The 20,000-nt window shown below is 37.6% G+C and overlaps 2 protein-coding genes across 2 annotated transcripts in view; both read left to right on the forward strand.

Moving 5' to 3' along the window:
- scamp2l (secretory carrier membrane protein 2, like) overlaps positions 1–15,534 on the forward strand; it is a 27,361-nt gene extending 11,827 nt beyond the window's left edge. Inside the window, exons 4-9 of the mRNA XM_061974887.2 lie at positions 5,403–5,529; positions 5,612–5,740; positions 8,973–9,132; positions 11,648–11,749; positions 12,095–12,212; positions 13,607–15,534. Coding sequence (XP_061830871.1) covers positions 5,403–5,529; positions 5,612–5,740; positions 8,973–9,132; positions 11,648–11,749; positions 12,095–12,212; positions 13,607–13,741 — 771 coding nt within the window. The 3' untranslated portion in view covers positions 13,742–15,534. The remainder of the gene's footprint in view (positions 1–5,402; positions 5,530–5,611; positions 5,741–8,972; positions 9,133–11,647; positions 11,750–12,094; positions 12,213–13,606) is intronic.
- Positions 15,535–16,150: 616 nt separating this feature from the next.
- bbs4 (Bardet-Biedl syndrome 4) overlaps positions 16,151–20,000 on the forward strand; it is a 35,580-nt gene continuing 31,730 nt past the window's right edge. The window contains exon 1 of the mRNA XM_061975373.2: positions 16,151–16,213. Within this exon, the coding sequence (XP_061831357.2) occupies positions 16,154–16,213 (60 nt within the window). The 5' untranslated portion in view covers positions 16,151–16,153. The remainder of the gene's footprint in view (positions 16,214–20,000) is intronic.

Below are 20,000 nucleotides of genomic sequence, written 5' to 3' on the forward strand. Positions count from 1 at the left end.
ATGTACATTTTCTGTCGCTTTTTTTTGTGTTATGATTTTATGTCACAAACAAATGTCACCTGTGAGTACTTTTTGTTTGAGGGAGGGGCCCACAGCAGGACCCGCTGCTCAGTAAGGTTGCTTACATGTCAGTCCCCAAAAGTGTCCAATAAGTGTCCTCCCTGCTTGGCACTCAGCATCAAGGGTTGGAATTGGGGGTTAAATCACCAAAAATGATTTCCGGGCGCAGCCACCGCTGCTGCTCACTGCTCCCCTCACCTCCCAGGGGGTGATCTAGGGTGACGGGTCAAATGCAGAGAATAATGTCGCCACACCTAGTGTGTGTGTGACAATCATTGGTACTTTAACTTTAAGACCTTAAAATGTCACTAGATTTGTCACAAGTCACTTTTTTTTCTTTGTAGTGTTTCTAGAGGTGTCAGAATACTCACTAAATATAGCGAACAAAGTTATTAAGTTAACAACAGGTAGCGCCATATCAATTTGTTTTGCCAGAAATAAATTATTCCGTTTAAAAGCGATGATTCCATTTCATTTATTGGATTGGATGTAAAATAGTTTTTTACGGCAAATATTGCTGTGTTAATCTATTTATCATAGTGACAGGCAGAACAGTCAAGTGCTCCTCAACTAGATGGCAGAAGGTACATAATTAACCTAGGACTGGGCGATATGGACCAAAACTCGTATTTCGATTTTGGCTGAATGTCAATATACAATATATATCCCGATATTTTTTTCCAAAAGTGAATTTTTTATTTTATTTTTTATTTTTTTAGCCTTTATTTAACCAGGTAAAATCCCATTGAGATCAAAGATCTCAATGGACAGACAAAGTCAAACCCAAATATGCATGTTAAGTTGTTTAAGTGAACCAAATAACACGAGTCATTTTCTAGAAATTCTAACGTTTCATGCATGCAGTGCATCTGAAAAGTGTTCACAGCGCTTCACTTTTGCCACATTTTGTTATGTCACAGCCTTATCCAAAATTGAATATACCATTTATGTCCTCAAAATTCTTCACACAATACCCCATAATGACAATGTGAAAAGTTTTTATTTTCAAATGTATTAAATATAAAAAAACACATGTAGAGAAATATTTACAACCTCTGCTCAATACTTTGTAGCTGCACCTTTGGCAGCATTTAGAGCCTCAAGTCTTTTTGTATATGATGCCACAAGCTTGGCACACATATCTTTGGGCAGAATATATATTCCTTTCTGCAGCAACTCTCAAGCTCCATCAGGTTGGATAGAAAGCGTTGGTTTTCACCCAGGATGACCATTGCTGCATTCATCTTAGTCTAGTCAGAGAGGTGACCAAGACCCTGTTGGTCTCTCTGTCAGAGCTACAGCATTCCTCTGTGGAGAGAAACTACCAGAAAGACAACCATCTCTGCAGTAAACCCCCAACCAAGCCTGTATGGTATAGTGGCCAGACGGAGGCCATTTCTCAGTAAAAGGTTTGCCAAAATGCACCTGAAAGACTCTCAGATTATGAAAAACAGAATTATCTGGTCTGATGGGACAAAGATTGAACTATTTGACGTAAATGCTAGGTATCATGTTTGGAGGAAACCAGGCACCGCTCATCGCCAGGCAAATACCATTCGTACAGTAAATCATCATGTTGTGAGGGTGTTTTTTTAGCAGCAGGAACCAGGACACTAGTCAAGATAGAGGGAAATATGAATGCAGCAATGTACAGACACATCCTGGATGAAAACCAACGCTTCCCATCAACCTAATAGAGCTTGAAAGGTGCTGCAAAGAGTACCGTATTTTCCGCACTATAAGGCGCACCTAAAAACCTCAAATTTTCTCAAAAGCTGACAGTGCGCCTTATAATCCGGTGCGCCTTATATATGGACCAATATTGAGCCACAACAGGTCTCGCAACTACGGGATGCATAACGTAACCCCAGCCTCTACTGTAGCGTCTATTCTATGCGCCTTATAATGCGGTGCGCCTTATATATGAACAAAGTTTTAAAATAGGCCATTCATTGAAGGTGCGCCTTATAATCCGGTGCGCCTTATAGTGCGGAAAATACGGTAATAGTCAAAGAGGAATGAAAGAAACTGCCCAAAGATAGGTGTCCCAAGCTTGTGGCATCATATTCAAAAATACTTGAGGCTTTTTTTTAGTTGTTTGTAAAATAACATTTTAACTAATTGTTAACGTTGTCTTTATGGGGTATTGTGTGTAGAATTATGAGGACAAAATGGATTTAATCCATTTTGGAATGAGGCTGTAACAAATTGTGGAAAAATTGAAGTGTTGTGAATACTTTCCGAACGCACTGTAGATAGATGCACATAAAGATTTTTAAAAGCCTTGAAAATAATAAAAGAATAGTACAGTATTATCTTTGATCCTGTTTAAAACAAACATTTCGCTATGCTCAAATCCTCAGCTAATAACAAAAACTTGTAATAATTAACCTTTCACAATAGTATTTTTTAGCTCAACATTTTTAATAGACCCTTTTGTCCTCAAAAATTTAAGCCAGAAACACCAAGCTATCAACTGCAGGACGCTCTATGGCAGGTGACCTTATGCCACTGCAGTAAACACCCTTTTAGATTGTGTACACATTTGTTCTGGCATTGCTTCTTGAGCAAAGTAGTTGTGACTGGGAAGCTCATATACAGTTAATTATTTCTGGCTTTTTTTTTTTTTTCATTCTGTTGCTACTAGGAACATACATTATATATTTCCACAAAGTTTGTATTTTGTTAGAAATGTCTACTTCGTCGTTTTCAAGTGCATCCATCTCTCTCGCGTTGCAACTCGCCACGCTGCTGTCATGAATACGTGTTGCCGAGTCTCGAGTCAAACGGACCTAATCGCTTGCAATATTGCAAAGGATTCTTTTTTTAAAGAGAGAAAAATTTGGGGCGAAAAACGAGTTTGGCAGGACGCCGGGAAAGGAGGACAAAATAAGTGACTTCACGGCAAAAACGGGAAGGTCGACAGGTATGCTTCACACACTCCTCGGACTGGAGTTGCCTCATTCTGTGCGTGGAGGAGGCAGGACACAGCACCCAGCTCAGCCAGAATGAGCAGATAGACTTCCGCGTCAAGACATTAAGGATTACATTTATTGTTATGGCAGAATTGTCTCAAACATATACAGTAGTATATCTTTCTAAGATATACTGGCATAACTTGTAATACCGCTACACCGTCTCAACCTAAATTAACCTGTTTAACCACCTGTTGCCATTCAAAAGATGAGTGGGGAGATTTTTTCTATGTAAAATATGGCTCAGTAACCCTCTGGGAACATTAATTTTAATTATCTTCAAAGCAAACCAGAAAATAAAGGTCCCCAAGTTTTCATCGGTAAAAAAATAAAAAAAATAAAAATGTCTTTACTTTTTTTGCTTCAATTTCTTAAATGTTATTCTTACACAAAAATATCAAACATGTACCGGTAATGTTTTTTTACATTTTAATTTAACCCTTTTGAGGGCTCTTCGATCAGATATCGCTGGTTTTAAATGAGTAAAATAACTCATGCATACTAAAAAAATATACAAATTACTTAAAACTATAAGCAAAGAAAGTAAAAAAAAATAAAAAATGATTCCAGTATGTTATACCCTGTTTAGCTTTGGGGTATTGTCAAATAACTCGCCTGTGTATCATATAGCTGTTAAAGAATTGGACATCAAAAATAAAAATGTATCATGAAAACAAAAACCTCTTAGAAAAAAGTCATGTATAATTGAGTAACACAACACAAATAATGGCCAAAAATACACCAAATTTACTGAACGGACATAAAAGTCTGCCTTTGTCCTCTGAGGGTTAAATGGGCTGTTCAGAACTTGCTCCAAAGTTACATTTTTAAACAAAAACTATAACAAGAACTAGAGATGTCCGATAATGGCTTTTTTACCGATATCCGATATTCCGATATTGTCCAACTCTTAATTACCGATACCAACCGATACCGATATATACAGTCGTGGAATTAACACATTATTATGCCTAATTTTGTTGTGATGCCCCGCTGGATGCATTAAACAATGTAACAAGGTTTTTCAAAATAAATCAACTCAAGTTATGGAAAAAAATGCTAACATGGCACTGGCAAGTGCATTATTTTTTTTTAACATGCCTGAAAACAATAACAGTGCAATACTTTTTCATAACATGGTCACTACTGCCTAGTTTCTCTTGTTATATTCTTATTTTACTGTTATATTTTTATTGTCATTGTTGCTTTTTATTTTTATTGTTATTGTAATATTTTTCTATTCTGTTTCCATTTATACCCCCATTATTTACTTTTTACTTTTTAAATTCGATCTCAATTCTGTACACTGCTGCTGGAATTTTAATTTTCCTGAGGGAATTCTCCTGAAGGAATCAATAAAGTACTATCTATCTATCTATTTATCCAAACAGCAGCTTGGAATTTGGGACATGCTCTCCCTGAGAGAGACTATGAGGAGGTTGAGGTGGGCGGGTTGGGGTGGGTGGGGGTTTGGGGTAGCGGGGGGGTTTATATTGTAGTGTCCCGGAAGAGTTAGTACTGCAAGGGATTCTGGGTATTTGTTCTGTTGTGTTTATGTTGTGTTACGGTGCGGATGTTCTCCCGAAATGTGTTTGTCATTCTTGTTTGGTGTCACAGTGTGGCTCATATTTGTAACAGTGTTAAACTTGTTTATATGGCCACCCTCAGTGTGACCTGTATGGCTGTTGACCAAGTATCGGCAGCCCGATATTATCGGACATCCCTAACAAGAACACTACATTATTATCAGACTTGTCACTCGCCCCTGTCTTGTCTGCAGTCCCAGAGAAGCAAGTACAGTAGGCAAGGTTGTATTTTTGCCTCATCCTTCACTTTAAGTGTGAGTGAAGAATGTGTGAAGAATGCACTACTGACCTGATAAGTTAAAAAAAAGATAGAGATAAAAAAAACATAGAGATGATACAGTATTATCTGCTCAAAGATGCTATCTGGTGGTTGTTTGAGTACACTGCAGTTAGCCCTGGATAGTCCCGCTCCTTAATGCTTCAGTCACATGCAGAATTCTCACAGGAATGAGGCAATAATACGATTCTACCTACTGTAACAATTAGCAGTCATGTTTAGTTACATAGAATAAACATTCAATGGTAGATAACGTTAGGTAGCCAAACCGCTGTAATTAGCAAACAAAGCTAAAGCGCGTGTGTTACGTATGGGCGTCGTTTTCAACATTACGTGCTAAAAGCCAGGAGAAAGTTAGCTCCCTCTAAGCATCCGTGTAAATGTTGCAAACAGCCCTTTCAAAGGCTGAGAAACACTGATCCAGCTTGTCTAATAAAGGATTATCTCAAAGCTGCTGGTAGGAAATATCTCACTGAACCTGGCATCCTCTCCATTACCCATCAGGCGTCTGCTGCCGCCGCTGCTGGTCAGGCTAATCTGATCAAGCAGCAACAGGAGCTGGATCGGAAAGCAGCAGAGTTGGAAAGGAAGGAACAAGAGCTTCAGAACCGGACAGCCCAGAACACTGGCGGTAAAAGTCGCTTAAATTGTGAGCCCGTTGTTTTTCCGATCAATAAAAGGTAACACAACTTTCTGCTTTTGACCGTTATTAGTAAAAGAGAACAATTGGCCTCCATTGCCCAAATTCTCCCCTGTGAAGCCATGTTTCTACCAGGACTTTGAGCAGGATATCCCAGAGGAATACCGCAAGATCTGCAGGAGAATGTACTACTTGTGGATGTGTGAGTATCTTATACGCCTCCATGTGACTACCCCTAAGCATTCTCTGTAATATATTATAGACGTACTGAGACGTATTGATTTTTTGCTCTCACTTGTGTTAATCTTAGTTAATAATGTGTTATAATCACGACCGATCAAACCTTTTAGAACACCTCATTTGTAGCAATAAGTAAGTATGTCTAAACATTTAAGTGGTGTTGGGATGGAACGATAAACAGTTATAATGATAACTGCAGTTAGTATTATCGTTTAAAATTATTGCAAAACTGTGATTGATAGCAATTTATTAAAACCAACAGATGGATTGGCGCTAGCTTAAATGCTAACATAAATACAATGTTTATTTCATAATTTCCCCTTTAATAAATTACATACCGCAATCTAAACCTGTATAAACACAATGCTGTCTGAGTAACTGAGCTATTCAGTTGTGCACATTGAACCAACAAGCTGTGCTCTCTTAGAACAGAATGATCGTTATACTGTATATTCAGAAGAATAGGACACTGAGGAGTTTTTACGGTGTGTTCAAGGACGGCTGAAAAGAGTAGGAGTAGTAACGCCTACCAGAACATGCGCCTCAGTGCAGCATAAGAAACATAAAACATGCAAAATAGTGGGCTTTCTAAAAGTGAGTTTATTTTTTTTTTTTACTTTAAAAACAATGAAGATATCAGTGTGTCACTGTGTATAAGTACTTTTTGAGCACATTCATCAATACCCCGATAATAATAAATGTGATAATTTTGGTCACAATAACGTGATATGAAATTTTCATATTGTTACATCCTTAGAGTGGTAGTATAAATTGAACCTCGACTTTGAAATCTTTTGCTATCAATGTTGTAAAGTCAGCTATTGTAAGGTTCAGAAGTATTTCAGAGTTGACAGTTTTTTATAATTTACAGTACACACATTGTTGTTGCACAGCCTCAATGAATTTGAATTAAATCAGTATGTGATTGAAATGTTGAGTTTCAGCGTTGATGAAGCGGTTTGAGAAAAATATGGCATTTACCATTTAGAAACTACAGATACATTATATAAATAACATCCATTTAATTTTCAGTGATTCTATTGATGTAATTGTAAATATTTTAATCCTGTTCAAAGTTCATAATTTGTGTGCCCATGGGCTTTATTTACTGCAAATTATTTTAATTCAAGTGTTAAAATGGTGGTTATAGCTTAAGTGTGTTTGGGCACACTCAATGCTGTCCAGTGCTTGTTGATTAATTTCCTAAATGGTAAATTACATTATTTTGTCACAGCGCTTAAAGTTAACTTTAACTTAAATCATGTGCTGATTTATTTTTTACATGATTTATTTCTAATTCATTGTGATTAGTATACACTGTAAAAAGACAAAAGCAAAAAAAAAAAACGTTGTCCAAATATTTGACTGGAAAGGATGTTCAATATTGAAATTGTGGTTTATAATTTACAGTATTGGAAGTGTTGTAAAACTTTTGACCAGAAGTGTATGTGAAAACATGCCATTGCCTACATAAATGGGCACATGTATGCCCTTTTCATATCCTCACATGATGTACCTTATTCAAATAATCGGTTTGCAAAGATACGGTTTGCAAATGTAATTGCAAACACAAAGATAACTATACCACTGTATTCAAACCTAAGTGTGTCAGTGTTTGTGAATTACCAGATTTTTTTTTAATTACAGTGCATCCGCAAAGTATTCACAGCGCTTCACTTTTTCCAAATTTTGTTATGTTGCAGCCTTATTCCCAAATGGAGTACATTCATTTTTGTCCTCAAAATTCTACAGACAATACCTTATTACAAAGTTTTTTATTTTTTTTATTTGGTTGATTCATTAACAATAAAATAATAAATCTTATGTACATAAGTATTCACAGCCTTTGCTCAATACTTTGTTGATGCACCTTTGGCAGCAATTAGACCCTCAAGTTGTTTTGAATACGATACCACAAGCTTGGCACACCGATCTTTGCGCTGTTTTGCCCATTCTTCTTTGCAACCCCTTTCAAACAGCATCAGATTGGATGGGAAGTGTTGGCTTTCATCCAGGATGTCTCTGTACATTGCTGTATTCATCTTAGTCTAGTCAAGGAGGTGACCAAGAACCCGATGGTTACTCTGTCAGAGATACAGCATTCCTCCGTGGAGAGAGGAGAACCTTCCAGAAGGACAACCATCTCTACAACAAGCCAATAATCAGGCCTCTGTGGTATAATGGTTAGATGAAAGCCATTTCTTAGTAAAAAAGTTTGCCAAAATGCAACTGAAAGACCTTTAGACCATGAGACACAAAATTCTCTGGTCTAATAAGACAAAGATTGAACTCCTTGTAGGAAACCAGGCACCGCTCATCACTAGGCCAATACCATCCAGTGAAGCATGTGAAGCAAACATTCCCACAGCATCATGCTGTGGGAATGTTTTTCAGTGGCAGGAACTAGGAGACTATTCAGGATAGAGGGAAATATGAATGCAGTAATGTACAGAGCCATCCTGGAGAGAAAAAAAAATCAACGTTTCCCATCCAACTTGATGGAGCTTAAGAGGTGCTGCAAAGAGAAATGGGCGCAATTGGCCAAAGATAGGTGTGCCAAGCTTGTGGCATCGTATTCAAAAAGACTTGATGCTGTAATTGCTGCCAAAGGTGCTTCAACAAAGTATTGAGCCAAGGCTGTGAATATTTATGTACATGTGATTTCTTAATTGTTTTTATTTATGATACATTTGTAAAAATGTCAAAAAAAAACAAAAAAAAACACAATTACAATTTTGAGGACAAAATGAATACATTCCATTTTGGAATAATGCTGTAACAAAGCTATATGTGGAAAAAGTGAAGAGATGTGGATACTTTCCTGATGCACTGTATATTGAGTCAATATACAGTGCATCTACAAGAGTCCCTAATGAAGTGGCCATTGTCTGTATATTTGAATATATCTTCACATGGATCATTTCACTTGTAATGTATTGTTTATTAAGATCCCATTAGTTCAATAAAAAAGCCTAATCTAATTTTTCTACATAAAACCGTATGTACAACATGCAAGACAGAAGGGATTACACACATTCATAGTAATTATTAGAATACTACAACACAAGTCGTATCTCTTGTTTTTTTAAATAATTGAAAGCATCATCCACTAACTGATATTTGACAGTGTTTTAAATCCTTGCAATTCACGATCATAATTCATGCACTTCATGTCACTGGTTTTGTGTCTCCAGTCCACAGCTCTACGCTTTTCCTCAACGTACTGGCCTGCCTGGCCTACTTCACAGCCGACGCTCAGTATGGAGTAGACTTTGGTCTGTCCATCCTTTGGTTCGTCCTCTTCACCCCTGTGTCCTTTGTCTGCTGGTACAGACCCGTCTACAAGGCCTTCAGGTACATCCTGTTTAGCTAGCATCGTGAAATGCTTTAAATTGTTCATTTAATTGAATGGAATTATGTTTAAGTGATCATCAACCATCACATTTTATTTTGTTCATGCACTGTGAAATTAAATTCCATTATACAAACCTTAAAGGGGAACTGCTCTTATTTTGGAATTTTGTCTATCATTCACAATCCCTATGTTATGTTTATGATTTATTTGTTTCAGACATGTTTAACAAGTTACTTGTGGTTATATTTTCACATTTCAACATATCTGAAAAAATGTACTCCTTCTCCATGTCTGTTACTGATCGTTCATTCACACAGTAACGTTGACATTGTTACATTAAATTAACTTCCTGTTTGAAAGAAGGGAAGGTGTTTGGGGAAAAAGGTTAATATGTAATGACTTATTGGTTATAGTCAATGAATGTTATGTATTATTTAATATTGTAGAATCCGTTATGTTATTTTTGCAGTTGTTGGCTGCAGCTACAACACGTCTTTGAGTCGTCGTTTATGTCTTAGTAGCCGAGATGATGTCATCTTCAGTATTTTGTCCAGTTCCTTGAAGCCTTTTTTCTTCCCATGTTGTTTTAGGATTGCCAGCTTTGAAGCTTACAGTTTAGAAGTGGTTAGCTTGTCTTGCAAGAAATTGATAGCAGTCTTAAATCACCTTTATCAAGGAGCTGGTTTCAAGCCAGTGGTATTAGCAAACAGATCTGGAATTATGGTCGAAATCTTTAGTCCGGAAGAGTACAGAAATGTTGCAAAAACCTTAAATCAATACAGAGCTATTTCCTACTGCACAGAAAGGGACATCACAAAAAATGTGAGCCAAGAACACACGTCTTTCTTTGTAGATCAAAATCATCAATAAACACTAGTAAGAGGTGGCTAACAATGTAGCTTATCGTGATTCGATTTATTCCGCCTAATGTGCTCTAAAAAACTCAGCCTGATTATAAAGAGGATGAGCTACAAGTTTTAGAAGCTGAGTGATAAGCAGATCATGCTATAGTGAAACACTAAGCATCACGTAGCAGTACTGCGAAGTGTTGAACAAGAAATACAAACTATGAACGTAATAAAACAATCACTTACTGTACAGTGTCTTCTCTCATCGGGATGCCGACTGATTAGATTTCAGCACAAGATTACACAGCCCCTAATAGATGGAACGTTTTATTGTCATCAAATATGACAGCACAATTAAATTATATACATTACATACAATACATTGATAAATAATCATAATCCTCAACGAGAGAGAGCGAACTAGCGTCTTGTCTGATATTCTTAGCAATGTCTTCGGGGCTGAATTGAATGTTTAAGTTGATTTCTCGGCTTATAGCCACAACCTTCTACTATCCAAGTGCATGATTTATGATCTAGCGACAACTTTTATCAACTCAGGCGATGGAGCAGAAACTCAGTATGTCAATAGCTGCATAAGCTAGTTACCTCGCTGTAATCGAAGCACCGCTAAAAATAATTACTCGGCGTTAGCTCTTGTAATAAGAATGTTGCTAATACTTGGTTAATATGCAGTTCACGAAATGTAATAGGAATATGGTTGTCTGTTTGTGGATGTTTGAATAGATGACTCCCATTTGCTACATTGTTAGCTGCCTAGTACGAGTTGTAATTTAAAATTTGAAATACACAAAAAAGGAGAGAAATGTGTGTTCTCTTCTCAAATAGGGATTGTAAGTGATAGGCAAAATCCCCAAATAGTGCAGTTTTCCTTTAAGGGACCCTGTTAAGGAGTTCCAAAGTTAGGAACCATGTAATTTGATGAAATGTATATGACTAAGTGAGAAATTACAGTTCTTATGAACTTACTGAATCGGAGTGAATATCTGATAGCAGAAATAACCTTTGAAAAATGCATTGGATATTTGGGTTAATATAAACTAATTATAAAAGTTAGAATTGGTAAATAAAAACGCAGGTGGCGCTTTGGATGGTAGAGTTTGAAATCATTCTCAAGAATATTTTCTGTATTTAGAGTATATGCAAAAGGTCTGAAGAATATGAAACATCTCAAACAATGTTACAGTATGTCAAATAAGGATAAAGAATACTGTGGCATACCTCATAGTATAATTTTGCTTTCTTAGATACAGGACATTTCGTACCATGTTACTAATAATCTTTAAACCATCTGATCACATTTTGCTGCCCATGTCATTGGTGTTTTGACAAAAGAAACTTCATGATCAATTGTATCAAACGCTTATAAGAGATCTAAGAAAAATCTCTGTTTGAGAAATGATCAAGACTTTTCCAATATTCCACACTACAAAATGACAAAAGCTGATACCGTATTTGATCAATATCAGTATGGTTTAATACTCAAACTCTAAACTAATCTATTTTCATATTTTTTTTAAAACGAGTACCTTAAAATGTTAACAATTAATAAGTCAGAAAATATGTAAATGATCATACATCCTCTTTTATTGAAAACTGCCATTGATATGTATTCAAATTATTTGTGTTGTCCATCTTTCTTCTCTAGGTCTGACAGCTCCTTCAGCTTCTTTTTCTTCTTTTTTGTCTTCTTCTTCCAAGTGGCTGTGTACATCATCCAGACTGTGGGGATCCCCAAGTGGGGAAACAGGTCAGTTGTCAAATGCATGGATCATGCCAACGTGGCCGGATTTTGTACTTTTGGTATTTTGTGTGTGTGTATGTACGGGATGGTGTGTTTTCTTGTGTGGTATTCTGGCTTCTACAGTATTTCCTCTTTGACAGATTCCTGTTATCCTAACTTGTGAGGGGTGCTATACTTTGTAAGTTTGCCTTTCTTTTCTCGTTCTTCACTTTTTAGCTCCCTGCCATTATCCTCTTTCTAGAATTGCTGGTGATTTCCAGCTCAAATGTTCACTATATTTGTTTTGTATTCACTATAACACAGCACTCATTCCCAGCATGATCTGTGTTTGTGTGTCTGCGTTGTTGACAGTGGCTGGATTTCATCTATCAGCATGATCCGGGTGAACTTGGCTGTCGCCGTGGTCATGATGGTCGTGGCCGGCTTTTTCACTGTCAACGCCATCCTGGGCGTCGTTCTGTTGAAAATGGTATGCCGAAATCAAATTGTTTTAGAGCCGTTTTAAAGATGACGTGCCATTTTTAGGCATGTACCATTTTTGTGAAATTGTAATGTAGCTCTAAAAACCTTAAAGGTCACTTACTAGCAGTGTTGGGTTAGTTACTGAAAACCAGTAACTAGTTACAGTTACTAGTTACTTTATTTCAAAAGTAACTCAGTTATTAACTCAGTTACTTACACCAAAAAGTAATGCGTTACTGTGAAAAGTAACTATTTAGTTACTTATATATATATTTTTTTAAAATACAAATTTTAAGTCCCCCTTTAATGCCCTTTTAGCCTTCATTTCAGTACTGTTATTGCACTGGAGAATAATACAATCTGTTGATCAACTTGACATTTATTTGCATCACTGAACTCTACTAAGCAATGTGGTCTACATACAACACACAAAGACAAAGATATGTTTCAAAGGGCCAATTTGTTTCAGGCCAGAACAAATTGACAAAACTATTTTAAATAGCTGCAACATAACATACATAAGTAACAAACAGTATAATAACAACATAGCTGTAAACCAAGGAAGGCACACACTACATACACAAAGCCTAACCAGGTGTTTTTTTCTCTCAAGGAATTCTGAAATAAAATCATGTCTGAAGCCCAGAACACTACGCATTTCCCCAGTTTTAGTTTAGAGATAAGGAAAGATTGGCCTGGCCCACTAGCATCCCTCTATATGTTTGTGAACTTTATAGTCTATACATTTAGAGTGATGTGATAATCAAACACTCTAGAAGTCTAGAATTAAAGAGCACCAGTATATAAGAGAATTGACAGTGTGTGTACCTTCAGTGTGCAGTGCCTCGTTAAAATACAGCCGCTGTTGCTTAGGAGGTGAAGTGTGTGTCTCTTTAGTAGCTTCGTCGAAGCATGTTGCTTTTGTAGCTGTTTCAGCAGATTGCAATTGCTAGGATAGGATCTTTGATCCAAGATATAACTTACATTTAACTAAAATGTTCTTTTCTTTGTGGTCGACAAAAGTAGTGAGAATATCTCCATGTTAAGAAACTCGGCTTCGCCATGACGTCTTGTTAGTAAACACAGACACGCCCCCTCCCACACACACAGACAGTGCACGGCGCGCCTTTTCTTTGTCGCCTCTTCCGCAGAGCTCCAATAAAACACACTCAGATCTTCTCAGTTTCTAGCTAATACTACATAAAAAATAACGTAAAATAACGCAGTAACGCATCATGTAGTAACGGTAACTGAGTTACTGAATATAAAAAATAATGCGTTAGATTACTATTTACCGCGTTACTTTGTAACGCGTTAGTTCCAACACTGCTTACTAGCACTTTATTCTGTTAATTCTTTCCATATAAACTACTCTGTCCTCATCCTTGTCGTGTCTTGAAGGTCCACTCCAAGTACAGACGTACAGGAGCCAGCTTCACCAAGGCCCAACATGAGTTCTCGACTGGCGTCCTGACCAACCGATCCTTTCAATCCGCTGCCTCTTCAGCTGCTCAGGGGGCCTTTGGCATGAACTAAAACATTAGATCTTGCCCTGCTTCCATGTTACCTTACACATGTCATCTCAAATGTGGCTTACAAAACACAAATTGACCACAAACATGCTGCCACATGATTGTGGTTTGTGTTCAACGGGCAGGTGAAGTATCCAGGGTGCAATGTATTGTGTATAATTATAATAATAATAATAATAATGTAGAAGTGAATCTGTAGGTATTGTAAGGTGTATGACTTGCACATGTTTTTAAATGCACTCTACAGTAACTTCATCAGTCAACAGTGCAGCATGATAAGTAAACAAGGCTGCTTTACGAGCTGTTGTGGAGAATTACTAACAAAACTGAATCGGCCAAGGAGGCTGGATGAATTTCATTACATCGCCACAAAAGAAGCCCTTTTGTAAAACAGGTGGAACTCAATAAAATAGAATAATGGTCAAAGGTATATTTATGTTGGCAATGTTACTGTTATATGAACTCATTACATGCAAAGTGAGATATGCCAAGCCTTCATTTGTTACAATGTTTATGATCATGGTTTACAGTTTTTGTAAGTATTCTGAGTTTTTCCAATTTCAGGTAAGCTATAATCATCAATATTTACCCCAGAATGAGGCTTGAAATATTTTGAGTTGCATGTTATGAGCCAATGCCATTGATTAGTTTCACCTTATAAATCTAATTGCTGGAATAAATAAACCTTTGCACGGTATTCACATTTTTTGAGTTTCACCTGTCGATGTCAATATTTGTGTACTACTTTCTCGAGCTAAGTGACTAGTCAAATGAGTTTATTCAAAGTGTGTCAATAGAATAATATTAGTGTAAGATATCCTCTAGGTCACTGCAGAAGACATAATGAAGCTGATGTTTAGGACTCTGGACAGGATCTCTATCAAGCCCTGATATTAAGCAGCTCTACATTCTGTGGGCTAGACAGGAGAAAACCATCTTCATGTCTGGTTCCAAGCACAGCAACTATCTCAAGGTGAAGGTGGTACTTTTTGCCTCTTATATATTGTGATGAAGGACTTTGGTTACTGGCTCAAATGAAGGTTTAACAAGCTAAAATGAAGTTAAGTGAGCAATACGTTTTATGAATACATTTTGTAAAGAATTTCAATTTGTTCGGAGCCTCAAAAGACATGGGGCTGTTTTATTTATTAACTGTTGCTGAAAGAATTCACACCATAATAAGGAAAGTAGATTAAAGAGCAAAAGAACACATTTATATGTCAGTTTTCTATTCAGGGTGATTGTATTAAGAATGGCAGATTAGAATAAATACTGTATTTTATTACTTGTGGAAATATACTTTTTGTCGAACGTGTTTGGAAAATCCTAGTCTTTACAGTTTTTAAATGTTCCAATTACTTGCAATCATAACAGTAACAACTGCTTGCTTTCAGAATATTTAAGATTACAGACCATTTGAATGTCAAGAAGGACCTGCATAATGGGCAACTGGTAAAAATGAAGAGTGATTTTCATGTTGTGGTTTTCATGTGAACTCACAATAATTAAATATCAATACCAAGGGACTTGTACCCCCCGTCTGTATCAATACACTGTAAATGCAAACTGTACATATGTTCCTAATAACGATTACTATCTGTGCCTTAAGTGAATGTGAAAATGACAGATTCTGGCATGTTTTGTGGTTCATGTCAGTTATTTTATTTTTCTTTGTCTTCTTCAAATTCTGTTTTAATCTTTTCCAAATGTGTATTAAGATGTGCATATCGCTAAGTTACTTTAAAGTTACTTTTATGGTTACTGATATACAGTCACGTTAATTCAATAAATTCTTGATGAAAATTGAAATTGTGTGTTTACTAAGTACCAACATTTGGGAATAACTGATTGACTACTATTAGTTTTTGTTCTGTATAAAAACAATCCAGAGAGACAATTATATTGGATAATTATTAAGTTTAGGTTTTGTCCTCCGCCATTAGTGTGTAAATGTGTGTGTGTGTGAATGGGTGAATGTGGAAATAGTGTCAAAGCGCTTTGAGTTCCTTAAAAAAAGGGAGAAAAGCGCTATACAAGTACAACCCATTTACCATTTTACCTTTAATATAAATATTTTACATCCTGCTTAGTATTTAAACATTTGGACACATTGAAATTGTGTGTTTACCAAGTACCAACATGTGAAAATCACTTTGTGCCTACTATTAGTTCTGTATAAAAAAACAACCAACAACCTATGGAGACAAATATATTGGATAATTATGAAGTATAGTTCTTGACCTTCCCGTTATCATAAATATTCCACATCATTCATAGTATTTATACATTTGGCCTCATGGTTTCCATTCTGTTTGTGAAAGAGAAATCACACACGCCTGTGATTGGTCGAAACTGTAGGGGGCGGTACCTTTTAAAAGCCCGGTCAACACGACTTCCGCACTCCGCCCTTGTATCCATGGCAACAGCTTGTAGGAGTTCACTATCCAAGATGGCGGACGTGGAACAAGCTACAACGGTGAGTCGTAGACTACAGCATGTTTTCCTTTGATCTTTTTTATCTAGTGGTTAAACGTATGGACACTGTAGAGTGGCTAACGAACGAGGACAGCGTAATCCAAGCTAAACCGTAGCTAAATTGATTACCTCACTGCTAGCAGGAATTTACAGTGCTTGTAATCCCCCTCGTCCGAGGACTGTTTGTCAACAAGCAGCTACAAGTGCATTGAATATGTCAAATATATATACTTACTATTTATATTTTAGCTACAAATACAATACACGCTTTTAACGTCTTTTCTCTGGCTAGTACGTTATACAGCAAAGCGTAGCAACTATGCTACAAACTCCGTTTCCATATGAGTTGGGAAATTGTGTTAGAAGTAAATATACCGGTAGACGGAATACAATGATTTGCAAATCCTTTTCAACCCATATTCAATTGAATGCACTACAAAGACAAGATATTTGATGTTCAAACTCATAAACTGTATTTTTTTTTTGCAAATAATAATTAACTTAGAATTTCATGGCTGCAACACGTGCCAAAGTAGTTGGGAAATATGTTCACCACTGTGTTACATCACCTTTTCTTTTAACAACACTCAATAAACGATTGAGAACTGAGGAAACTAATCGTTGAAGCTTTGAAAGTGGAATTCTTTCCCATTCTTGTTTTATGTAGAGCTTCAGTCGTTCAACAGTCCGGGGTCTCCGTTGTTGTATTTTACGCCTCATAATGCGCCACACATTTTCAATGGGAGACAGGTCTGGACTGCAGACGGGCCAGGAAGGTACCCGCACTCTTTTTTTACGAAGCCACGCTGTTGTAACACGTGCTGAATGTGGCTTGGCATTGTCTTGCTGAAATAAGCAGGGGCGTCCATGAAAAAGACGGCGCTTAGATGGCAGCATATGTTGTTCCAAAACCTGTATGTACCTTTCAGCATTAATGGTGCCTTCACAGATGTGTAAGTTACCCATGCCTTGGGCACTAATGCACCCCCATACCATCACAGATGCTGGCTTCTGAACTTTGCGTCGATAACAGTCTCGAATATTTCCAAAAACAATTTGAAATGTGGACTCTTCAGACCACAGAACACTTTTCCACTTTGCATGAGTCCATCTTAGATGATCTCGGGCCCAGAGAAGCCGGCGGCGTTTCTGGATGCTGTTGATAAATGGCTTTTGCTTTGCATAGTAGAGCTTTAACTTGCACTTACAGATGTAGCGACCAACTGTATTTAGTGACAGTGGTTTTCTGAAGTGTTCCTGAGCCCATGTGGTGATATCCTTTAGAGATTGATGTCGGTTTTTGATACAGTGCCGTCTGAGGGATCGAAGGTCACGGTCATTTAATGTTGGTTTCCGGCCATGCCGCTTACGTGGAGTGATTTCTCCAGATTCTCTGAACCTTTTGATGATTTTATGGACCGTAGATGTTGAAAATCCTAAATTTCTTGCAATTGCACTTTGAGAAACGTTGTTCTTAAACTGTTTGACTATTTGCTCACGCAGTTGTGGACAAAAGGGTGTACCTCGCCCCATCCTTTCTTGTAAAAGACTGAGCATTTTTTGGGAAGCTGTTTTTATACCCAATCATGGCACCCACCTGTTCCCAATTAGCCTGCACACCTGTGGGATGTTCCAAATAAGTGTTTGATGAGCATTCCTCAACTTTATCAGTATTTATTGCCACCTTTCCCAACTGCTTTGTCACGTGTTGCTGGCATCAAATTCTAAAGTTAATGATTATTTGCAAAAAAAAATTTTTATTAGTTTGAACATCAAATATGTTGTCTTTGTAGCATATTCAACTGACTATGGGTTGAAAATGATTTGCAAATCATTGTATTCCGTTTATATTTACATCTAACACAATTTCCCAACTCATATGGAAACGGGGTTTGTAATACCATTGAGTTTATTGCATTAAATTGTTGTATAGTAATACATTTAAAGTTAAAGTACCAATGATTGTCAGACAAATTCTCTGCATTTGACCCATCACCCTTGATTACCCGCTGGGAGGTGAGGGGAGCAGTGAGCAGCAGCGGTGGCCGCGCCCATCAATAATTTTTGGTGATTTAACCCCCAATTCCAACCCTTGATGCTGAGTGCCAATACGAGGGTTGTGCAGGGCTTGAATTTAACCACGGCAACTGTGGCAAATGCCGCGACCACCCTCTCATTTGCCATAGTGCCCTAAAAAATTTACCAACATTTGCGGCAACAACTTGCCGTGACCACCCTTGACTTTTTACTTGTTACTGGACAGAGGGTTATAACGGCATAATGACAACTTGCGATAAAATTCCAGACAGTTAGTCATACCGTCTCCTTAAAATTTCCGAAACCCCGTCATTTGTTAATGCATTTAAGACAACACGAAGTCAGGCACATATTGCGTCGTTTAACTTATTAATCATGTGGCGGACTAACAACGTTTACCATGAATTGATTAACGTGGACCCCGACTTAAACAAGTTGAAAAACTTATTGGGGTGTTACCATTTAGTGGTCAATTGTATGGAATATGTACTGCACTGTGCAATCTACTAATAAAAGTTTCAATCAAACGTTAATCCCGCTCCAAGGGCATTACCTCGGAGTATATTTCGCCAACAGACCTACATGTCACACTAAGGGTGGCCGTATAAACAACACCAACACTGTCATGAACCTGTGCCAGAGAGTGAGACCACACGAAACAACAATGACAATTACATATCGGGAGAATATTTGCACCGCAACACAACACAAACACAACAGAGCACATTCCCAGAATTCCTTGCAGCACCAACTCTTCCGGGACGCTACAGTCATTTTCCCTCACTTCCTGCCGTGTGTTTAAGAGCACACTGCTGTTAGATGGAGACAGGTGTGGACAATATTGGAGACAGTCGTCCCCACACTAAAAGTGAACAGCGAAGGAGAAAAACTATTTGATGTTGCTTTCATTTTGACAATACAGCGTCCATCAGCTGTTGTGACTGAGAGTTAAGAAGAAAAAACACGCTGTCACTCCTGTTTTTTTGTTGTTGTTGGTCAAACTGTTGTACTGAACCACAAGGGGGTGTTGGAGAAGAACACATCTTGTTTATTAGACTGTATCTTCATTAGGCAAACTGCTTTGTGTTTTATTTTGATATCAAAAAGTAAACGCCATGTTTTTTTTTACAATACTTGTGGGTTTTTTCATGTCACATGCTACTTTAAAAAACATTTGACACATCATTTTGTTAATGTTTTATTGTGTATAGTTAATTCCTAAACGACATATTTCTGCTCAAACTCCTAATGGATCTCTCAGCATCTACATGTACACAACTTAAAAAATAAATAATTACAGAAAATAATATCAAAAACATGGACCTAGGGATAGGTTGATTGGCAACACTAAGTGGTCCTTAGTGTGTGAATGTAAGTGTGAATGTTGTCTGTCTATCTGTGTTGGCCCTGCGATGAGGTGGCGACTTGTCCAGGGTGTACCCCGCCTTCCGCCCGAATGCATCTGAGATAGGCTCCAGCAGCCCCCGCGTCCCCGAAAGGGACAAGCGGTAGAAAATGGATGGATGGATGGACTTCCATATGCCACTTGCCGGCAGTAAGTCGGACACGTTCCCAGTGAGGGTTTGGACTCCGCCAAGGCTGCCCTTTGTCACCGATTCTGTTCATAATTTTTATGGACAGAATTTCTAGGCGCAGTCAAGGCGTTGAGAGGATCCGGTTTGGTGGCTGCAGGATTAGGTCTTTGCTTTTTGCAGATGATGTGGTCCTGATTGCTTCACCTGGCCAGGATC

This window comes from Nerophis lumbriciformis, linkage group LG15, assembly GCF_033978685.3.
Source record: "Nerophis lumbriciformis linkage group LG15, RoL_Nlum_v2.1, whole genome shotgun sequence".
NCBI classification, from domain to species: Eukaryota; Metazoa; Chordata; class Actinopteri; order Syngnathiformes; family Syngnathidae; genus Nerophis; species Nerophis lumbriciformis.